At 23.1% G+C, this 26,006-nt stretch overlaps 1 protein-coding gene across 1 annotated transcript; it reads left to right on the forward strand.

Moving 5' to 3' along the window:
* Positions 1-1,613: 1,613 nt before the first annotated feature.
* Positions 1,614-18,989, forward strand: IP3K1 (inositol-trisphosphate 3-kinase-like protein). The gene is made up of 6 exons (XM_075364054.1): positions 1,614-1,901; positions 11,514-11,609; positions 12,410-12,787; positions 13,847-13,981; positions 14,982-15,329; positions 16,654-18,989. Exons 1-6 carry the CDS (start codon positions 1,803-1,805, stop codon positions 16,732-16,734), a joined length of 1,137 nt encoding a protein of 378 aa, XP_075220169.1. The 5' UTR covers positions 1,614-1,802; the 3' UTR covers positions 16,735-18,989.
* The last annotated feature ends 7,017 nt before the right edge of the window (positions 18,990-26,006 follow it).

The raw sequence follows: 26,006 nt of genomic DNA on the forward strand, positions 1-26,006 counted from the left end.
AATATTATCTCCAAGTATTTGTTGTTTTTTTTTTTTTGGGGGGGGGGGTCACTTGCACTACTACTGTGCCTATGAACACATGAAAAAAATCTGTTAAAATACACGCATTAAATAAAAAGGTTGTTTGTTGGATTGTTTGCGGGAAGTGGGAATTTTGGGACAAAACTTAAAGCTCAGTATATGCACGCATGTACTGAGCAAAATATATTAGGGTTATGTTTAACAAAATTTCGTAAAAACTGACCCCAAAAAACAATTCGTATACCCGCCCTCTGTAGATATTGATACCAAAACTGTACCAACGAATTGCCCCATATACACGAATCAGTGTACAAACTTACATCAAAATCCTTTTAAGCTTTAAACACGTCAACAACACACGTACGTACGAATATTGCCTCAAACGGTTTTTTGTTTTTTGGGGTCCTGAGTCACGACACGTCGAGAAATGAAAAAAAACTATCCCCATTTTTTGACTGATTACCATACTTTCCTTCTTGCAGCATAACTCTACAGCTATGATGCCAGGAAAGTAAAATTGCGTATTAAACACCGGCTTAGTATCTGGTAATGTACGAATTAATTTTTGAGCTAATGTACCATATTTTTAGCGATTCCTTGAAAAACTATAAAAATATATGTTAATTTTCTAGGAAAATTTTATGTTGAAGATTTATTTAAATAAATCTTCTTTATACTATACTGAAGGCTATTCTCAATTCATTGTAGATAATGTAAAGTACTTATACGTTAAAACGAATTATTGTTTGTTTATAAAGCAAGCATTTATTTAATTTTTATTTATAATCATTTAAAAATTAAAAGTAATTTAAAAAGAATACGTATAAAATTATTAGTAGATACTTTGTTATCGATTAAAAGATTTTCCTAAGTAAGATTTGTTAAATCATCGCAGAATTGCAATTTAAATTTTACGTATTAATGTAAAATTATATTAATTTTTGTGTTGATTTTTATAATTTTTGTATTGGGAATTTTCATAAATTTTATTTTAGGGTTTTCCTGTTGTCTGTAAAAGATTTTTGTTTTAAAAATACATTTTTAATACATTTATATAAACTAAAGATTTATAATGTAAATTTTTATATTTAATTTTACGAACAATTTTAAGTATTGATTTTTATAAAGTTAATAATATCGTTAAATATAATATATAAATGTATAAAATCGAAAAAGATTTGACTTTTTAGTTAGAAATAAACTATTTCACATTTTGTAACTATATATCGTATAGATGATTACAGATTTAATTTTACTCGGATGAATCCATTTGAAAATGATTGTCTTATTAGCTGTTATTTATTTTCGTAAAAGTAAATAGAAGTGATTATCTTAGCTGTTATTTATTTTCGTAAAAGTAAATAGAAGTGATTATCTTAGCTGTTATTTATTTTCGTAAAAAGACGATATAAATGGTAACGTTTTATAATGCTGAACATTGTTATAAACACACAACAGTGATGCACGTAGAGAACTGACTAACTTAGCCGTTGTGCGTCACAAAATAACTTGAATTTACCCCCACTATCTTACCGACTTTCAAGACTGTTTTATCCCCACTATTTATACCTAAAATGATGTTGAACGCAACGTTTTCAGTTAGTTGCTCGACGGCTTTACTCTTGTGAGCATATGATTTTTGATGAAGTTCGTATATTAGAAGTGTGGTTATTTTTTTGTTAATTGTTTCATCTGTTTACAAGTAATAATAGTCTTATTATAGTTAAACTAAAGTTTATTAGTTTTTTGGTTTTAATTTTATAATAAATAAAAAAAAAACTATGAGTAGTGGAGTGTGTGAAGTCGTACGGCGATTGCCGTTCGACTTTCAGTCTATGAGCCGAGCTCTAGAACAGTATAAAAAAATTATTGAAAAAAAGGTAAGATTTTACTCTTTAAATATATATATATATATATATATATATATATATATATAAAAAAAATACTAAATTTATTAATATTCTAAATTATACTAATTTGTAATATTATATATTTATTAATATAAGCTAAAAAACTTTTTGTATTAAAATTATATATATATATATATATATATATATATATATTTTAATAACTATTTTCTAACCTAAAAATTTAGTTTTGATTAAAATATTTTCACTACTTATTTATTATTATTATTCTTTTTGTTTAATTAAAAAGAGTTTATTATTTACAAAAAAAATTCTTAATTTTTTTTTTCATTTTTTAAGTTTTATTTATTATTAATACTTTTTTAACCATTACTGAATTTTTACATTATTATTTTAGTTAAAAAAATTATTTTAATAAAATCAAGCGAAATTTAATTTTTTTTAAAAATAATATTCTTAAGTAAGCTCATACACTAATTTTATATGTACTTGTGTGGTAACATATATCACAAATATTTTTCGTTTACCGGTAATTTTTAATATAAGCGAGTTAAGTTCCAAAATACGTTTACAAAAAACACATTTGTGTGTAAAACATTCGTCTTAATAAGGTTAAAGACAGTTTATTTAATTAATTTTTTTAATGTACTTAATCTTTTCCCCATTTTTTTAACGAAGCCTAAAATTATTCATTAACCTTTAATTGCATTTATTTAATTACTCTTTAGTAACACTTTTATTATTTATTTTTATTACTATTTTGTTATTATTACTTCCTGTTAATTTTGAAGGCTTTTTCTTATAAAATATTACTTTTCTTTATTACACGATTAAGCCTATAACACTGTTTAATAATACATGATAGCCTTATAAAATAACTTAAAAATTTTAGAATGATATTCGGTTTAAAAATCTTATATGTCAGCGGGTACTATGATGAACACACGTGAATTTACGTGTATGTGCCTTTGTATGTGTGTTTATTTTAGTTGTTTTGGATAAGCTATAAAATTATTGGCCTATTTTTTTTTTTGTTCTATTGTTTAAAAATAATACGCACGTGTAATTCAATTTGATATATTTTTCTGTAGTTTGTAACAATTTTTTTAGATTTTTTAACTAGGTCATTATGATGTATAGATATCTTTAAAATATAATTTTGAGGTTAATACGTTGAAAATATATATTGTACAACGTATTTTTTGCCTAAACGTAAATACATATTTCTTTCTTATATTTTTAAAATAAATCTTTCGTCATCCGATAAATTTATTTATTTTTTGTCAGTTTATTTACTTTTATTATCTTCTTAAATCTATTCTTATTACTATTATAAAATTAACTATTATTTCATTATCTTTATTTTTTTTTGTTGTCGTTTTTAAGTTATTTCATGGCTATATTGTTTTTGTCAATTTTATTTTTATTATTATTAGCCTAAATTACTTTCCAGTTGTTTCCTTTTTCCCCTAAATCAAAATATTATTTCTTTATGTATAAAACAGATGAATTAAATTTTAAATAATTTTATTAATGATAGATTAATATATTATGATGTTAAATTAATAATTAAGTTAATTTAGAGATTACTGTAATTATAAAACATTGACCCTATTTATTTATAAATAAATTTTGCCTTTATTATTTATAAAAGAAAAAACGTAATAATTTAAAAATCGGGAATTTATTTATGAAATATTATTTGTACACATGACGCGCACCCGCACGTGCTTTCTAGTACATTCACAAATACGAATATATAAGTAGAAAAAAAATTAAATTAATGATAAAAGTAGTATTTTGTACTATATGCGTGTATGTAATGACAATTTTCTTGTTATTTTTTAAAAAAATTGTTTATTTTATCATGTTTTAAAAGCATGACCCCGATAGTCGTTTTGTGTGTTTGTAATTATTTATAAAATTATGATGAAAATATTCGTTGTTATTACTTTTATTTTTAAAATGTAAAAAAATTCTTATGTAAATTGAATTAACTTATGTATCGTTTCTGTGTGCGTTCAGTGAAGATAATGTAACATAATATGATTATATTTGAGTGTTTTTGTCGCACATTAAAGCGATTGCCATGAAAAGATGTTAAAAATGTACTACTGTTCTGATAATATTCTATTATTTATCTTAGAATACAAAAATATAATAAAATAAAAAAATTGAGGTTAACTGTTATTAAAAATTACAAAATAATAACAACACACTTAATAATATATATATTTTTTTAATGTGTCTAATCTATTAATGATAGATAGTACAGTTATTTTATTTATAGTAGTACTTAAATGTTACTTAATATCCATCAGAATTAAGTAACATTAAGCATGATAAATAAGTGGAATATGCTACCGTTTATTAATATATGCTTAATTGATTTAAATAGATTTTTACTTTCCCGGCGAATGTAGCTAATATAGCAATATTAAAAACAAAAAATTAACCCCCCTCTTAAAATTGAAATATATAAATTTTGTTCTTTTGCTCTATCTTCCTTCGGTTTAAACATTTTTCAAACATTTTTTGAAAGTTTATACTTTATTTATAGAGTTTTCAAGAAATATATACAACATTTTTCAGCTATAGATGCCAGTTCTAAAATGAAGTGTAGGTTTTGAAAATCTTCTTTTTCTTATTGAACAGGGTTGTTTGATTTAGATAAAACTTTACTTAATTAGATTTTTTAAGCTTGTCCTACGTATGAATATTTTAAAATTTACTCCCCACCTCTAAAAATATATTTTTAGCCCTAACTTTTAATTTTTATTGTTCAACATTTTTTTTGCATTTTTCTTTTTCACTTAAAGGTTTATTAAAATTTGAGTCGCTTTGGCACCTATATTACATTACAGACCTAAAATGAGAAACAATTTTTTTCGTTACTTTCATAAAAGTTATTAATATCAGGGAAAGTCATGTAATACTTGCCAGCCTTTTAAAAAAAAAAAAATATTACTACATTTTTGGTTAATACTTGTGGTAAAATATCTTTTTTAAATATTTCGGATTACTATATTAAAAAAAACGTTGTACGTTCTTAATTCAGAAAATAATAATAACAAAATTAATTTTTTTATAAAAAAAAGATTTTTTGTGGTTAAAAATATTAAATTTAAAAACTTGTTTTTTATATTATAATTGTTTTAGATTCATTAATTTAAGAGAAAAATAATAAATAATTTTTAAAATTTGACATTTCTAAAATATTTAATTTTCTTTAAATGACTACGAATGAGGTTGTAAAAATATATAGAACGTTGCCCTCTCTTTATAAAATACATACGAGTACATTTTATTATAATGTTTGCTTAAATAATTATTTGTCATTAATGTCCTTCAAGTTAAAAAATAATGCTAAAAAAACACCTTGACTTTGACTTTTAACTCTTTTTTTTTCTTGCCTACTGTGAATTATATTAAGGTTCTTTATTCATATAAAATAATAAACAGTAAAGTTATTCTTTACATATTTTTGATAGAATGTGAACCTTGACCTGTTCTTCCATTAAATAAAATTAGAATGTGTGTATATATGTATATATGCTATGTAGAATATACGGTATGATAGACAAATGTCATTTGTAACTAGAGTAGGCCTATACAATATATAAGTGATACAAATGGTAGTTTATTATTCTCTTTTAAAGTCTTGGCGAGACGAATTTCACCGTCGATTTTTATTATAAGTAATTTTTAAAGCTATTTTATTATAGGCCTTGAAATCACCTTGAATCGAGGTGAAGAAATTTTACGGTGATTTATATAAACGAACAGTTTTTATGTCATGTTTTTATTATTATATTGTTCAAAATTTTATTGAAATTAATTTTCTTTGTTGTTATGATTTTGATTTATATGTTTGTGACGCATAACAATTTTATTATAAGTTTTATGTTTTCTAATTTGATTGGTTTTTTTATAAAATGAATCTTTTGTCATATATTTGTCCTCTTTTATAATGCTGTGTATATTTTTTCAATTTATTTTTAAATAGGTATATTAAAGAAATTTACGCCTTTCTTTTGTATTTTCAAGCTTTAATATTTAATTCCTTTAATTTATTTTTGTGTCATCATTATAAACATTTTGCACGATTTCGTAATTTAATTAGCAATCTCTTTTCTTTAAAAATCGTTAATTAATTTTTCTCGATATCTATTTTTGTCTATTTAAATTAAGATTATTTTAAATTAATATTGTTTGTACAAAATTAAAAAAATAGATTTTTTATGAATAAATAATAGTATTATTATTTTTATTTTTTTGCATTGTTAGAAATGTTGTTTAACGTTGAAATTTTGAGATTAAATCAAATTTATTATAAACTACAGTTCGACAAGAACAAAATTATATATGCTCAGAATGAGTATATTCGTGTAGCCCTTATGATGATATATTCCCCACTACTATTGTATAACCACAGTCCAATGTACGACTTCGTTTTTATCAGTAATTCTATACTTACAAAAGCTACAGTAAACTCCAAATAGCGTGAAAGCATTTTCAAGCGTCTTACTGCTTTTTGTTGAAAGTGTTTGTTATTAGGGTTCCAGTATCTTCCTAATGTAAATTATCATTGTTATACATTCCTTTAAAAAAGTATATGTTTTTACATATATTAAAAGATACAGAGATATCGTCATGTTATTTTATATTAAGGTAAACATTTTTATCAATGTAACTGTCCGAATTCATCGCACGTTATTTTTTGATAGTATTTAAAGAATGATAAAGAAATATGATTCATGGCACGTTATTTTTGATAGTATTAAAGTATGATAGAAAAATCTATATTGATTTTCTAACATTATTTTTGATTTCGTTATAAAAAAATTAGTTAAAATATATAACTAATGATTAACTCACTTTAATCTTCATTTAATTGTTATTATTACTGGATAATATGCCTGTTATAATCATAGTTACAAATAATTTATTTTTCTTATTTTAAAAATACGAAAAGAATTGCGTTAAAATTGTTGTTATAAGACGTTTTTTCTCATGGACCTTGATAAGATAATGTAGATTTCTTTAAAATGTAAGCTATAAAGTAGTAAAAGATTTAATACAGGTAGTGTTGCATTTTCTCCCTCCCTTCCCTTATCGCGCTCTCTCTTTCTCTCTCTCTTTCGTAAGTGTGAATTAACACATTGCTTGTTTTGTAGACTTGTAATGTTATAAAATATATATATATATATATATCTGTTAGAGTATATGTCTTGAATATTATATTTCTTCCTACAGACAGTTTCTGTTATTTTTTATATATTTCCAGGGACAAGTGATGTTCAGAATATATATATAATTTTTTTTTTCTTTTATATTATAAAATATGGTATTATCGTATGTTATAATAATTTAAATTAAATATCCTTATTGTTTAAAAAATAAAATAAATATTGGACATTTATCAAATTAAATAAATAAATAGTAGTTTTGTAAGGTTTTATCATTTTAGAATTGTAATAAAAATAATAGTAATTTTCTTTACCTGCATTTGTAAGTATTGATTTTTTATTAGTTGAGGAAATATAATAAAACTACACGTTTTAAATTGCTCATATTATATATATATATACACACACACCACGGAAATTTTGTAGTTCTAATAAAATTTAATTAAATTGAAATTTAAAAAAAAAAATCAAACGTATATTTTATTATAAATATATATTTTTTTTAATCCGTTTATTTATTCGATAAACCGGGTAATTTTGAAATTATTAGCTTATCCGGAAATTGTATTCCTATGCCACGTCGAAATTATAATATACATTTATATTACACGTAACCCGTCATTATTAAAATATTAATTTGTAATTTTATTGTGTAATAAAATTATCTTTTTTATTTCCATTGTTGTAACGAATTTATAGTCATTAAATAAGATCTAACATTTCTACTTTAAAAAATAAAAAATAATCTTTGTTATAAAAATAATTAAGTTGACTTGTATTATAATTTTTTTTTTCGTAAGATAATTGATTATATTTATTTTTATTTAAACTAAACGCTTTTATTTGTAATTATTTGAATTTTATACTTTATTTTTATATATTTTATCATGAAAACCTTTTTTTTTTAAAGGAATTCATTTATATATAAACGATATAAGTAATTCATTTTATCAACTTATATACTTTAATACTATATATATATATATATATGTATTAGCAATGAAGGCTTTTTAATTGATTTTATTAAAATTAATATTATCTTAATTGGTTTAAATTTAATTTACTCCTTCTTTTAAATAAAATATCCTTGAATATAACTAGAATTATTATTACGTTCCTTATCTATTTTTTAAAAAAAGTTAGGTTTTTAATTAATATATATTTTTATCATTAAAATTTTTCGAAATTAATTTTTAAAAATAGATTTTATTTCTAATTTATATTGCAAATATCTAAATTTAATTATAATAATAAGCTGCTTTTAATATAACTCAATATTTTATGTAGATAACCTTAGTTAATCCATGTAAAAATAACATCGGTTACGTTATATATTTAAAAACAGATTAAAATATTAAGAAAAAACATATTTATAACGAAGCAATAATTATATCATTAACCTACCTTTTATTGTTAGTATCATTAGTCGATTCAATAATTTTTTTTTGTATTTAGCTTTAATTAGAAAACATTTTTTAAATGTATAAATGAAGAAATTATATCACTTTTAATGTTAGATAGTTTATATGCAAGTTAAAATATTTTTTATTAAATTTTATTATATTTCATATATTAAATTTTTATTTGATAAAAAAATGTCACTGTCTACGCAAATTTACAATATAATTCATTGAATAATATTTTTTATATTACTATTATTATAATATTAATGACATATAATTGCGTTTAATTTTAGATAAATTTGTTCGATAAATTATTAGTTTTATTACAAGAATACAGCTTAAAAAATTTTTTGATTACGTAAATTTTACCAAATTAACGTCTTATCAAATCCACTCAGTCCTTGGGTTTTTTCTAAAAAGAACTTAGACCATATAAAATAAAATAGAAATATTTATTGTAAATGTAGGTTAATCAAATCTATCTTTTATTTTCATAAAAAAAAAATATATATATATATTTAAAGAGAATCATTTAGTTTTAGTTATAAATTATATATCGTTTTTGTTTTTTTTTACGTTTTCTAATGTGGATATGAAATTCCTAAGTAGTCATTCATGCAAAAAGATTCGTCCCGTTCGCCTTTCTAATGTGTATATATATATATATATATATATATATAATGTTATATATAATAAATTAAAACCATTATAATATATTAATTACATACATTTTCTACTTTCAGTATAAATAAATGGTTTGTTTTACCGACCTGTTAAAAAGATTATGGCTTTCTTAAAAATGAATAATCTGACGTCGATTGTAGCCTTCAAATTTGTTAAAGAAGGACGTTTATTAAGTCATAGCTGTTTTACTATTGTTTTGTAGACATTATTATTGCAAAAATAATAACCTTACCTTTCCGTTTAATATTATATTACATAAAACTTTATAAATTAAAATAAAAAATATTACCCTCTTCGTTGATGGATATAAAATTTTCTTGTATATTAATTTTTTGGGGATTTAATTTTTAAAATATTTAACAATTAACAGCTAGTATATATCTGTGCTCTATTTGATTGTTTATATATATATATATATATAATAGGACTGATTACGTAATATTTATGTCGCATTTATTTTAATAGAACGTTTTTATTACAACAACAAAAAAAATCATAAAAATTATTATTCCCTATTATGATTATATTATTTATAAATTAAATTTATTTATTGTATAATTTTTTCTTTTTAAGTAGAGTACATTGTTAATAATTAGTTAATCGTTTAATAATGATTATACACACACATACACATTCACACACATACATATATATACTGATATGTCATCAGTTTACTTAATTGCACTATTAAGGGTAAGAATCTCGTGCTGTTAACAATATAATAGTCATAAACACATTTAACTCTCTCTCTCTCTCTCTGTGAATGGATGCGTGCGATTATTAAATTTTTTTCTAATATACATGTAAAAAAGATAATTTTTTTTGTTCGATTTTTTCCCAAATAATTATATATTTATTTTTAAACAGACACGTTTTCTTCACTTAAAAATGAAGAAAGTGTTTTATACGTCATATTCATTTTTAAAAAAATGTATATATATATATATACACATAGTTAATTAATGTAAAAAAAGATTACTTATCTATTTTTTTTTCAAATTTGTAAAATTTTTATTAATTTTCTTTATATTTTACATAAATATGTTAAATTCATAAATAAGTGTAATACAGTACGTGAAAAGGATATTGTAATTTTAGTGACATTAAAAAAAAAAGAGAGAAAAAATGTAGGTCAAGTTGTAATGAGCAAAAGTTGGTCGTATACGTATGGTATATGTTATACTACAACTATGTATGTATTCATAAAAGATCAGGCCGTTATACGAAGTCCCAGTTTAACCCGGATCTTCCTTTTTAAACACGAACATGACTCGACTCTCTTCTTTTTAATTTCCGGTTTCAGAACCGTTTGTAAAATAATTATAATTAGTAATCACATTATTCATTCTTTTCATTATATATTTTTCATTCATTTACTGCACTTAAAAATATATAGATAATCGTAATAATAATAGTTCTATATACGGTATTAATAGAATTATAGAGTAGCCTAATTTAATAAATATAGTTATTATATTTAACCCGACTATACATCTGGTTAATTTATTTATTGAAATAATAAAAAAGTTTAAATATAATTTATTTTATCTTTATAGAAATTTTTATTTGTTAACTAGACAATAACAATAATTTATTTAAAATTATATTTATTATGAAGCTATAATTAAAACTCTTACATACAATTTGTTTTCTATAAGTCATAGTAGGCTACTTACAATAGTATATTATAATCTTTAGTATAGTCAGGTTTTTCACGATTACATACCCTACGTCATTTATTTATATTCTATTAACATTCTTTATTTTTAGTCTTATTTAGTTAATCGTTTTAAAAATGGGCTTGTTTATATAAGCGCGAACGTGTGTATATATAGGTGTTAAAAAATGGCCACTCGAATTTTCGTGTAAGAAATATTAGGTCAGTGATAACGTTTATTGAATGCTATTGTTTTATAAATCGATCTTGAATTAATACTTTTTAACAGTAAAAAGAAAAGAATTCACGCACGCACGCGTGTTTGTATGTAATCAGTCATTAGGCAGTTAGATTATCTAATATTTTGTATTAAAGTACATTATTATATTTTTGTAAATTTTATTATTTATATTATCAGTTTTAAATTATTATTTTTTTTAATATTTCTGATTGCATACGATTTCCTGTATCCTTGATTGTAGTTTTTTTTAATATTCTTCTGCGGAAACATTATTTCCGTTAAATCTAACTCTTGATTTTTTTTAATGTCCTTTTACGAGTAAATATTTATTTAAATTTTAATTTATTTTTCTTTTTTTATGTCAATGTTTCTGTTATAATGCTTTCTGAAATTTAATGTTTTTATATATTTTTTAAATATATCTTAATTTGTATTAATTTTTTGTTACAGCAATCTGGAGAAGGATGGAAGACTCCGTCATTATCAAGTCCTAAACGTGTCAGAAGGCGTGAAGAAGAACAGTCATTACTGAAATTTCTTGCCCTGGTAAGTTACATTTTAACTTGTGTAATTTTTAATTCACATGTAAAGTACCTCAAATAGAATTGAACTAATCATATTTATTTTCTCTGAAAGTAATAATGATCATTATACAATAAATCTTTTTGGTGAATAGAATGAATCTGTTCAGTCGGCTTAATATGAGTAAAAAAAAAAAAAAAACAGGAATCAACTTTATTTCAGATTTTCTTTATTAAGCCTGACCAGGAATGCTTGTTATTCTTGGGAATTGGATATGACATTTTTTTAAGTAACTTTGTCTTGTATTAAGTTGCCTAAAACCGATATGGTTATGGCCGTTAATATACATATAAAGTCAGATATATTTTTTCTGTGTTGTAATTTTTTTTTTAATTAATGAGTTTGTAAAAATTGAAATTAAATTATTAAAATACATTTCCCGCAAAAGAAATATAATAATATCTATTTTACATATTTATGATTAAAATAATAAATAATCTAAGAAAAAAACTAGTAAAATGTAAATAAACCAAACTGGTTATTTCTATATAAAATTTATTAATAAATGATTTAAAAAGAGTTATAATGTAAGAAATGAGTTATGACGCCAGAACAGTGTAACATAATTATTTTTCTATCCTTAGGCATGTCCTTGTTATGTCCTTAAATCTATATAATCATTATCGTAATTCTTTTACTCATTCTTACCATAAATAATTGTGATCTCCCCTTAAGCATGTGTTAGCATTACTGTAATTTTTTCTCATTCTTATAAATTTATTGTGCGATATATTAAAAAAGATACTATTTTTTTTTTGTTTCAGAATGCTTTAGAATTAACTGCACCGGCTAGTGATGTTCTTTTACGACAAAGCAGTAGTACAAATTCATCATCAAATTGGTTCCAACTATCAGGTCATCCGGATACATTTGCTCCAGCCGGTCCTGGTACCATATGGAAAAAATGTAGTGGTGGAGCTGAAAGAACCGTTTATGAAGCATTAAATAAAGAACCATCATTACAAGATGTTACACCTCGTTTTCTACGCGAAGTGCATTATGCTGGGCAAACATTTATTGAATTAGAAGATCTTTTACAAGGTTTTAGAGATCCAAATGTTATGGATATTAAAATGGGTACACGTACATTCCTTGAATCTGAAGTACAAAACTCATCATTGAGACCTGATCTTTATTTAAAAGTAAGTACAATTTATTTTTATGAACCTTAAATTATAATATATGTTGTGAATAACTATAATATTAAAAATTTAATTATTCTTTTTTAATTATAATCTGATCAATAAATATAGATTTTTTTTTGTTGATGTTTTGGATTATGGACTGTAATAAATGAATTTAAAAAGTTGAAAGTCTAATTCATAAAATGTCACGGTATCTGCCATTAATCTTTGAAACTTTAGCAAATCAATATTGTATTAAACTGATTGTTGTTCACCCGTTAATTTACACATTTTATTTTTAATTACAGTATGTTTATATATATATATATATATATATATATATATATATATACATACACACACACACATAGATATAAAATTTTGTTGTAATTAATTGTAAAATAATTATTTCAATTAATGTTATTATCTTATATAATATAGGAAAGTTTATTTTATTAACTATCTAATATGTCTCCATATGATTATTAGACCATGAATATCTTTTTGGTACTAAAATAAATATGTAAAATATAATTTATAATTATATTAAATCGCAGTGTAATATTATATTTTTTAAATGTTTCTTTTTATCAAATAATTAATCATGTTATTTGATAGCAGATATTAATTATTTATTAATTTGTTCATTTAATTGATTCTAATTTTAATATTATTATAAAATTATATCATGTGAAGGTATTTATGTAAAATAAAATATCTAAATTTGTAATATAAATGATGAATATTAATTTTTTGTTGTTTTATATAAGTTATTTTTAATAATTTATATTTATTATTATATATAACATTTTCTGATAAAGAAATATCTTTATAGTAACATTAACAAGCATTTCAGTGATGCGCGTAATCTAACATGCATGATTAAAATGGTATTATATAATATTTTCACGGCACTTTATTTTAAAATCCATGATTTATTCAATTGTATTTTATTATCATTTTTTAACCCTCACCTATACATCACACCCGCACTTTTATACACAATTGTGGGTATCTTTTTTAAATATATTATATACATTAATTTTTATAATTAATTAATTGTTTTTCTTTCTTCAGATGGTTTCATTAGATCCAACAGCACCAACACCTGAAGAGCATGCTGCTAAAGCCGTAACAAAATTACGATACATGCAATTTCGAGAACAACAAAGTTCAACATGTAGTCTTGGTTTCAGAATTGAAGCTATGAAGGTAATTATTGATGTAATTAATTGATAGTATGATTATTACTTTAACTTTTATTTTTTGATTATGATAATAAATTGAGAACAATTGATTATTAATATATAATAATAAAATTAAATAATTAAGACTTTTCGCAATTAAATTTGAGGGGAAATAAATAACAATGGGTGTTTGTTTAAAGTAATTAAGCATTATCAACATTACTTATTGTACACCATTGGCTATGAAAACGAATTGTTTCTAATTTTATTTAACCTTACCCAATATGTTTCTGGGTAAAACTTTGGTTCCAATTAATAAAACATTAACAAAATAATGTTTTGTTTTTTTTTCTATATATTTATTAATATATGTAGAGTACTAGATATTAAATTGTACTTTCAAAGCAGTGAGGACTATTTTAACAGATTATGTTATGTTAATGTTAAATTGAAACTTTGTAAAGAGATTTCACTTTAAACTGGTGGCTATTTTAATTATTTTGAAGTTAAATATTTATTGTTCCATAAAACAAAGCAACATTCTTTAGCAATTTGACATTCTTTAATGAACGTCATATTGAAATATAACCATACTCGTTAAATTTTAACTACAATTTTTCTTTGGTTTTGTCCTCCAGCTATCATATCTTGTTAATTCTAATTAACAAAAATATCCTATTTTGGTAAATCTAGGATGTAAATTATCCAAATTTATAGATTTACTTCATGAAAAAGGGATGCAACCACTTGTAGGAACCAACTAAGAAAAAGGTGCTGGAAATTTGTAGATTATCATCAACTCATCGTACATTGAAATAATGTTCTAATTATTATACGCATTAATTAAATTATCTTCTTTTTTTGACTAGAGACATTTTTAAATCAATTATGATTTTTTTGTTCTGTAGTTTAACATTACCAAAATTCTCTTGAAATGTTTTAACACTTTTATCTGTAAGTTTATTTTTTAAATAATTGTTTATAAATTTTCAGTGTACTAATTTTTTTTTTTTGCTTCTTTATAGTTTCGTGGAACTCCACCAGTAACAGATTTAAAACGTGTTAAAAGTTCGGATGAAGTAATAAGTGCAATGTCATTATTTATTGGTAACAGAGGAGATGTTAGATTAAGACTGTTAGCAAGACTTCAAGAAATTCGTTCAAAATTAGAACAGTCAAAATATTTTAAACATCATGAAGTTGTTGGAAGTAGTATTTTAATAATATATGATGACGTCAAAGTTGGAGCTTGGTTAATTGATTTTGCTAAGACAAGACCTCTACCAGATGAAGTTACAATTAATCATCGTAGTCCATGGGAACAAGGAAATCATGAAGAAGGCTTCCTATTCGGCTTAGATCAGCTTATTAATGTAAGTATAGCTGTTGTTTTTCTTTCTTTTCATATTAATTTATTGCTGATTTATTTTAATTATATTATGATTAGATTTTTTAATCTGATATTTTCTTTCATTTTTATTTAAATGTATTAATTTATAAATAAACTTTATTATATGAATATAATTTATTCATTTAAGCTTTGTATGTAAAATCTTTCATTTTTTACTTACGTAGACAATATTTTTTCTTCATATAAATAGTAAAAAAAGTGTAATTTTCCTTCATTGATATCATTTAATTATTTAATATATTGGAATATAATCATCATCAAAACACTTTTGCTCTTAGACAGGAACCTGGCTCAATTTTTTCTCTTTCAGTTTATTTTCAATAATATTATAATTTTGATTTTCTTTCGTATCATCTACAACTTTTAATATTCATTTTAATGTTAACTCCTATTCTACCTTTACTTAATTTTTATTAATTTAACAAATGTCATAAGCAATCAAATTTTCTTTTCTGAATTTATGAAAATTAAATGATTATGTTTTCAAATATCTTATTAAATATTTTATCGTATAATTCATTCTTGCCTACCTGGCATTTGGGAATGTGTTTATTGGTTTACTTCTGGGGTACAATCTTTTTTAATTAAACAAAGAAAATGCGGAATTTTATTTTTAAATGGATTATATTATAATGATGAAAATTAATAATGAAGTAATGATAATAATAAACATCAATAATCATTACAGGAAGAGGATGAAGAGTTAATAAAATATTAAAATTAGCATCAGGAACTAATCTAAGGGCAAAATGTTATTAATCATTTATACCCAAAATTGAACCAAAAGTATTGTTACCTATAACACTAATCATTTCAGTTGTAGATTAGTGATGCTATGTTTATACATAATTTTGTGTCTAGTGAGCTGCAATTAATAATTAATAAAAACCACCTAAAGACACTTCAAAGTAGTAAACTTTATTTAAAATTTACAATTTATATAATAAATTTTTGAATCCGTGGATTCATCATCAATTATTAAACACTGTAATTTCATCTAATGCATTATTATTGCTTCATGATAATACCACCATTTTATGATTTAAATCGCTTGATCATGACGATTTTTATAAGCATACTTTATAAATTTGTGAGTTTTATATTCATAATATTGATTTCTTTTGATCATTGATTTCTTTTTTTTTATTATATATCATATCACGTTTACATATTTATTTCCTTTTTTTAATTTAATTTACACAGTTATAGTAATATAAATGATAATATTTTTATTTTATTATTATCATTATTATTATATTAATGTATAAATTAATTGATTGTTACAGGTTCTGGAACAAGTTGAGGTTAAAAGTGAAATAGATAACACGGTATCGTCAACTAGCAGTTCAGTGGCACTGGCTTCATGATCGAATATATATGAATGATCATCGTTATTGTCATTGTTATCAATCAAACAAGTCAATCTTTATAAAATAAGCAGTACTGCCAACATATAAGAATAAATAATGATACTAATAATAATAATAATAATAATAATAACAGTGTTATAATATTATTTTAAAAAGATAAAGCCAACATCGTGCCAATCTAGTCCACCAATCATGATTATTATTTATCATTACCATCTTGTCATCCATTTTTTTAACCATCCTCATATTTATCAAGATCATTAAACAGTCATATAAATTCTTTTCAAGATTGTTTTATTTTTCATTAACACTGTATTTCATTGTTCATGTTATCATAAATTGTACGTATAAACTAATAATATTGTATTTAGAAGTCACCTCATTTTTTTAATAATTGTGAATTATAATAATATTAATTAATATATATGATGTAGTTTTGTATAATTATATCTGATGTTCCTGTTTAGAAGATATTTCTAGCAGAATTATTATATTATAATGACACATAATCTAAAATTCTTAAATCTTTTATTATATGTATGCCATTTATACTATGTATATTTGTACATGTATTTTATATTATGATATTAGCAAAATAAATTTTATAAATTTTTATATATAATTGTCATTAATTTTAAAGATATTACTTTAAAAATTTTTTTCAAAAAAAAATTTTGATTTCTTTTTCTTATTTTCTTTAATAACATTTACTAATAAAAACATTAATGATATGAAAAGGTTTAATGACCCTGAGGGTAGCTCAATATTAAAAGGAATAACTTTCTAGTATAAATATTACTTGTTTGAATATTTTGGTAAAACAAAAAAATGAAAGTGACCACCTAGTCCTGACTTCTTATTTTTAATGAAAAGAGAGTAAGCATGATACTAGGTGCATCGTTCATCCCTCTTTGTATTAGTGTTATTTATATTATTTTGTTTTACTGTAATAAAGAATATTTATTTTGCTAATATCACCTGCTATTATTTTTTATCATAATTGTTTTTATTAATTAAATTAATATATATTTTAATAATTATATAATATGTAAATTTTCTTACTAAATTTGTTTCAAAATAAAATACTATTAATTTATGTTTAAAAAATATTTGTATGGATATTATAATCAGTTTTTAAATACCATATTGGTGTAATTATTAATTATATTAATTTTAAAACAAAGAAGTTCCTGTTACAGTTCATGGCAGTTTTTTTTTGCAGAAACATGAACTTCTTTCCAAATACATTCCTAATCATTAAATGTAATTTGTTGAAAATAAAATTATCTTCTTTTTAAAAAAAAGAAAATATATGAAATATCAAATTAATTACTTGAATTTAATAAATTTATTATTAAACATTTACTGATTATAATATTTATTAATAATATACATTATATTTATGTATTATTGATAGAAAAATATTAAAACAATAATTAATTATAATATAAGTATGATAATTATATAATTTTTTATATTTTTTTTATTACAACTAATTAAAATTTGTATTTTTGTATCATGGAGTTGAAAATATAAATTTATTATTTCTTGTAATTTTTATTCCCTAATTCATAATTTTCTAAATATTTTTCAGTATTTTTTTTATTATATTAAAATTATTTTCTGTTTATAAACACACAAGTTAATTTATTCCAAGATTTTTTATAAAATTTGATTTTACAGTCCTTTTTCTTTAATCTTTATTCTATTTTAATCAGATAGAACAAATTATTTATAATTTGTAAACACATTACTTCTCATTGTTAATAAAATTTACTGTCTTGTATATATATATATATATATATATATATAAATCTTGGTATTGTTTATCTAATAATAAGATTATCCGTTGTTAAAAAAAGTGATCTCAGAATTTTTTCCAGATACCGTATTTATATAATTAAAAGTACTTCTAATATATGTACTTAATGAAACATAATCAACTACACATATTTAAGTCTGTTGCATGAATTATTTTTTTAAGGAATTAGTAAACCTTTTGTTTATTTGTCATTATGTATGTTATTATTGTAATTTTATAAATATTGTGTCATTTTGTATCAGTATTAAGTTATAATTATTATTTTATTGTAACAAAATAATAATTATTATGTTTGATAATTTTTGATTATCCTAATTAATTATTTATTTATTTTTATTATTGTTTGTTAATAATAATTAAACCATTTTCTTATATTTAAATATTACTTTTTGTATGTATTTAAAGTAAATACAAAATATGTTTCTTGAAATTTTTTGTTTTCTTTTTTTAATTTATTACTAACCATAATATTACACAATTCTTTAACCCTAATGGAATGTAGATAGTGCATTCTGAGCACTTTTTCATGACAGAAAGTGGTATGGTACATTAACTTGTGACTTTATATTATTTGTCTCAGTTTATTACTGACTGTGATATATATGAAGAATTTCAAACAACTGGATACACCAGTCAGATTTTTTTTTCTATAGTTTATTTAAAATTTATGATGTGAATGAATGTTTGAAGTTGGATTCAGTGGCCTTGGAATTTTTTATTTTTATTATTAAGATGTCAAACATATTTGGAAATATTTTATCAAGGAAGATTAGATAGATATGATAAGTGAAAAGATATCAGACCCTTGCCGGGAATTGAAACCAATACCAATTGATCTAGAGTTCAACATGCTCACCACTACACCATCTGCAATTCAGCTAAGTGAAAAAGAGAGACAGGAAACTATTTCTTTCCTCATTATCCATAGCATATCTGATTTGCTGTGCGTGTTTTAAGCTTTGCTATGTTATATTATGAGTTTTTTGCTGATAATTTATGACCAATCAAATAAATAATACATGTGATTATGTAATATTGTGATTAAATATTTACAGTCAATCACTATATCTGACATCATTCAGTTATCAGTCGAATAGTTTGGTTTTAATGTTATCATTGTCTTGTTTATAAAGCTTAGACAACACTGAATATGTGTGTTATAAACCAAGACTTTCCTCTTTAAAAAGGCTTTAATTACTTCCCACTTTTGAAATTTGTGTGTTACTGGATGATGCTTAATCATTAATTAAATAAAATTATATATACTGACCAGTTTATGCAGTGGCCAGCGTTCTGACCAATTTGTAAAGATTCTAGAGTTTGATTCCTGACCTGAGATTTTTTCATTATTTAATCATCATCTATATTAAGAAAGTAATAAAATGAAATTTACTGTTATAATGAAATATATTAATAACAGTAAAAGAACTTTTATCAATTTTGTATTTTCTAATTAATTTTTTCCAAGAAGAATTTCTTGAATGCTAGTTTTTTTATTTACTTCACATTTAGTTCTTCATTACTAAAGAAATTATAATTTATCATCTCACTTTACTAAAACAATATTCTTAATAATGGGTCGGCATGGAAATATGAAGATTTTTGAGTTTATCTATAGTAGGAGCAATGTGACTGAAGGAAATAGAATACAACACACAATTACTATACTGCATGCAGTTTACCTGTTAGCAGTCAGTGCAACACCATTTATTTATCATTACAGCATTCAGTGTTTGAAAAATGGTTATTGATGTTGAAAGAAGATTTCAAATTTAATGAGCTTGACACAGATGAATTTTTTCATGGAATATTTTTTAAAGGTGCTATAACAAGTTTAAAAACAAATGTAAATGTATTAGATGCTTTAGTTTGTCTATAACCAGCTATTCCAACTCCCAAAAATGCTGATCAGGCAAAACGAATAGTCCTATAGAGTTCTCAGTAGTCAGTAAGATGATATTTACTCTCATTTTAGAAGATTTTGCCAAATGATCTACTAAATTAACTTTACTTTTACTTTATTTAATGTAATTGCATATGACAAATCCATTTTCATTCAACAGTATATTTATTTATAAATGAAAATGTATATATTGGTCTTCCAAACACTACTCTATCACTGAGTTACTTCATTATGAAAAGTTAACTGCTAGCTGTAAATTTAAAATGTTTGGAGTCATCATTGGTCATTAATATTTTAACAGTAAAACAGAAGTTACACTTCATCAGTGTGCTCAGATTTTTAAAAGAATTTTTTACTGTTGAAAATACAACTTTTAAAGAAACGGTATAATGTAACTATCATTTTCAAGAAATTGTATACATTACATAGTATCAAAATATTCATAGATATTTTAGAACATTCTTTCCTGGTCAGTTGATTCTTTGGAATGGAAACATTAATTGGCCATCATGATCTTCAGATTTAAGTGTATGTGATACATATCTTTTGTGGGGTTATTTAAGTGTATTTTTGAGCAATACACCCATAAAATTTTGTACACTTTTCAACATTATTACCATCACAATTATCATATGATAAGTTGAATTTCAATCAACTTATCATCATAAGTATCAGCATGATAGAACAAATTATGTCCTTCAAATTGTGCAACATATTTTGAAGAATATATTTTCATTTTCAAAAAGAAAAATAAATAAAATGAATTAATTATATATATATATATTTTTTTTTTTTTAAATATCCTCAGTTGACCTAACTTGATTGTGGTAAATCTTATTTTCTTGACAAATGAGAACTGAAGGTAAAAAGTAAATTACAAAATGTGTTCTTCCTAATTGGCAAAAAATAAAATTTACTTACTGTAACAAGTGGAATTTATCATATTTAATAAATCACATAAATAATATGATAGTGGTATGTAAATCTTTTCATAAAATTGTTATACATTTTATTATTATTTTTTATCAAATTAGCATCTGGTGTATGTAAATTAAAAATTCTCAATCTAGAGAACATAGATTGTAAGCAATATATTATATATTTTAAATAATTTATTTACATTAAGCAACAAAGAGTTGAAGAAAATAGTTGCAACAGATCTAGGAAAATGACCTTGAAATGCTACATAAGTTGTTTTATTTTGATAAGCATTGTCATTTTGCCAGTTCAATTAACAAGCAGAATGGTGCTTATTACTTAGCTGTTATAAAAAAAAGCTTTATCAGTGACCTTTGTCTACCCAGAGTTAATTGGATGGTATGCTTTGCTTTGTCATTATACTGCTTAATTGTACCTTATTTCTTTTAAATTATAATAGAAATGTAAAAAAATTGAATATTGATCTTTATAAAGATATGAGGAATGACTTCTTTACTGTAGAAATTGTTATTCATAAGTGAAAAATTTTATATATTCAACAAAAGTGCACATGGTATATGTGATCATGGCTCATGAATGTAATTTTGAAGTGGTATAATGGAGATCATTTGAAAAACACAATTTATTAATAGACAAAATTTGTATACAGATTACTTTTTTATATACAACAAAAAATATCCTTTTTTTATAGATAATTATTGATTCTGTATTATAACTTCACAAGATAAGATTAGATTTCATGAAGAATAGAAGGTCTAACTTTACCCAGCAGTTATCTCAGGCACCGGCTTGAATTTTTGTACAACCCAGAATTAGGAAATATAATTCTTGGATAGTTTTATGGGCACAGAAAGTTGTTAACCCACTAAAATGACTGTTGTGCTGGTTATTATAAATTGTAGAATAAAATAAAACTAAAATGGTACCTGACCCAGCTTGCATAGTATTCAACCAAGGGTAAAGGAATAAAGAAAGGGATAATCGATCCTCAGAGAAGCTGCATTTGGTCAAAGTGATTCACAGTCTTATTCATTAGTAAAATGTGATGGCTCTTTATTTCATTCTGAAAACCTTCAAATATTACTTTTAATTATTGGAAAGAAATATCACTTAAGTAAATCTTTTATTCTGATCAGTACTTAATAATACATTATATAGATCATGTCATGAGTGGTTAGATGTACTACGTAGAAAAAACTGTTGCAATGTCCAGCATTTGCCTGGACGGCTCAACCATCATAAAATGTTGATCAGAGCAGTGTCTCAAAGTATATAATTAATTATGAAATAAAAAAAGATGTAATTAAAATTCATATTAATATTAAAAATAAAAACACGTAAAATAGTACAAGACGTAAGGTAAGTAATAATAAATTACAATTCAGGAGGTGTTTGTGAAATTTATTTGAACACATATTTATATACACATTGAATGGAATGGAGAAAATTCAGGAATTTTTAGATAGTTTTTAAATTCTAATTTGTATAATTTAAAATTTCTTTGGCAGAAAAATATTGTTCCCATAAAAGAAAATCTTCTAACTGTATTTAAATAAATTTGGTGGAAGATTTTTTAAATAATTTGGTAATTTATTAAATTATGCTTCCCAGTGAAAGCATAAGGCTCATTCTTGTAAACCAAAGTATTGTGTTGAGTTACATGAAAACAGTCCTGTAACACAAAAGATGCAAGAGTATCTGAAAAGTGGAATGAACTTCCTACTGTACTGTTTTTCTATATTTCTTATTATGGATGAAAACTTTATAATTAAAGAATAAAAAAGAAATTGGGTAAGATACATTACAAGGAAAATGTATAAATGTTAAACCAATGAAAGAAAAAAATTGTAAAGAAAATAGCAAACCGACTGTAAAGAACCATTGAAAACCGTAAATTCCCAAAACTATACTTAATATAATCATACCTTTTAATCTATAGATTAAATGATATTATTCATAAGATTAATTGTTTGAAAATAGTATAAAAATTCCATCACTTGTTTTTTTTTTGTTAGTAATAAATGGTAATTTACTTAAGCAAATACGAACATTCTTTCAATACAGGAAATTACAGATGATTTTAAAAAATAAAGACATGTATTATTCTGTTGGTTCATCTTATTTTCACAATAAATTAAAGAAAAATTAAATAATTTATTGAAACCTATTAAAGTTATTTTTAATTGAAAAATGAAAAGAAGAGTTTCTCAATTAAGCAATTTTTTTTAATTCTCGTATATTTTCAAGCCTTATTGACTACCAGTAAGTGCACCAATTTCAATTTTTTTTTTTTTTTTTTGTAGTGGCACTCTAATTTATTTTATAATATATTTCTTCTGAATAACAATAATCAAACATTTTCAGAATGAATTATTCTCCATGCCATTATATTGAATTTTTGTAGCATGTTGGTACATAACCTGTAATCTTTCTAATATTCAAAATATTTTCATACTAATTTTTTTCAAGAAGATTGTTTGGAAAATATGAAAACATAGCATGTTTAGAGGCACATTGCGTTACAGTACATACAAACAAACCAAAACAAAAATTACATCTAACCATTAGATCTTACATCCAGAAGGAGGGAAATAACAAAGATAAAATTTATTTTTCATTGAAGCCCCTTGCATTCTAAGAAAAGATGCCAAGCATTCTCACTGGCCAAACAGACTATCGGCAGTATCTGTATACTGGATCTTCTCAATAAAGTATCAAATAAAACCTAATTCTACCATTTTCACACAAGAAACCAATAACTTTCCTCAGGCTTGGTCTATTTGTTTTAGTAAGGAAACAGAGCTCTTTAAAAGGTTCTTAAATTAAATAACCTGTACATTTTTGTCACAGTTGGATTTTTACAGTGCTCGTTTGTTTAATCTGAACTAATTGCTTAATTGCTGTCCTGACCAAGACTGTAGTCATTTCATATGGTGGTTCAAGATCAATGAAGGTTGTATTTTTTTCTCTTATTAGCAAGAAAGTCTGCCCACTCATTAACCTCAATTCTTGAGCATCCGTATATCCAGCATAATCCTTTATTACTAAAGGATGAAAGGTCTAAAAACACGTTATAGCACTCCTACATGAGTAAATAAATTTGGATGTAGTGTTCTGAATACAATGAAATCTTTCTGTTTATTTAAAAGGAACCAACTGAAAATAGTGTGATATTTTTTCCAGTTTTTGACTCTCCCACTCTGTCATTAATCATGATGTTTCTCCGTTACTTAATAGTGTTGTAACAAATTTAACCGCATCCCATGAAGTAAAAGAAATGACTTCTATTTGTATTCAAATAAATATTAAATAGATAAATAAATGTATTAGATGTATCTAATGTGTAATGTGTAGATGTGATTAATAAAAACTTGTTACTATGTTACTTCATATTAATAACAGTGCCTTCCATCTTCCTTGTTTCATAAGGTAAACTTGGAAATTTTTTTTCACTGAACAAATACTTTGATACTTAAAATGCATTCTTAAAAATTGTTTCTTAATCTAATGTTACAAATCGAGATCCTCCTACCATTCATTATATAATTGACTTGATCCCAATTCCTCCCTTCTTTTCAGAATATCATGAAATTTATGAATCAGCCGAAATATTATTCTAAATTAATTAGGAAAAAGATCATGATTACTTTTATGGATTTATTATTAATAGAAGGAAAACAACCCAATTTAAAAAATCAAATAATCCAGTATTTTTGTTTATTTAATCATAATTAATCATATGTCATGAATGAAAATAATTTGCCTTTTATTGACACTGATCATAATATCCTTAAAATTATGTACTAATATATCCAATTTAGGTTATTTAAAGATTAATTTTTTAATTCAGCAAACAATTATAATATATTTCTCTTTATAAATGATCTTTTGAAATTTTATTTTAATGTAACATTTATTCGAAAAGTTTCTTGTATGTATTTTATTTTTCCCAGTTTTCATGAAAATTTGGGGAAAATATGTATAAACTTCCAAATTGACTAGATAAATTTCTTTTCAGAAAATATATTTACTTAGAAAAAGTATAATTGCAATTGAAAATTATTACAAAAATTCATAAATGAACTAAGTAATGCATTTATACAATAAACATACAAAAATTTATCTTTATACCATAATTGTTAAAGTAGTACTCCACTAGAATGTATACTAGTAGGGTATTGTACTGGAAGGAGGATATAAAAAAGATGCCTAAAAATTACAGAGAATAAAAATGATAGACATTCAGTAAAATTAAAATGACAAGTATATTTTTGTAATATCTTCTGTTACAATTTATAACAAAGTTATTGCATGTTCACTTTCACTAATTCTTGTTTTATAGAAATAACACTGGCTGCTTCTGGGTCAAGACATTCTAGCCCTGGTATGCCAGAGAATAATAATTCATATTACAAAGACAGTCATCATAAATGTTGGTCTTTTAAAATATATATTGTAAACAGTGACATACTTTCTATTTCGGTCACGAATGAGAATACTACATTTAGTACATAGTACTTCCTTTCAGAATAAAAATAATAATTTATTATTTATAATCATTAAATATTTCTTAGATTATTTTACATATAATTAAAAAAGAAATTC

The sequence above is a fragment of the Lycorma delicatula genome, chromosome 4, assembly GCF_047948215.1.
Source record: "Lycorma delicatula isolate Av1 chromosome 4, ASM4794821v1, whole genome shotgun sequence".
NCBI lineage: Eukaryota > Metazoa > Arthropoda > Insecta > Hemiptera > Fulgoridae > Lycorma > Lycorma delicatula.

Coding starts and splice junctions, on each gene's coding strand:
- IP3K1 (XM_075364054.1), top strand. CDS start 1,803: ATGAGTAGTGGAGTGTGTGAAGTCGTACGGCGATTGCCGTTCGACTTT. Junction 1,902..11,513: donor AAAAAATTATTGAAAAAAAG/GTAAGATTTTAC, acceptor TTTTTGTTACAG/CAATCTGGAGAAGGATGGAA. Junction 12,788..13,846: donor GACCTGATCTTTATTTAAAA/GTAAGTACAATT, acceptor TTCTTTCTTCAG/ATGGTTTCATTAGATCCAAC.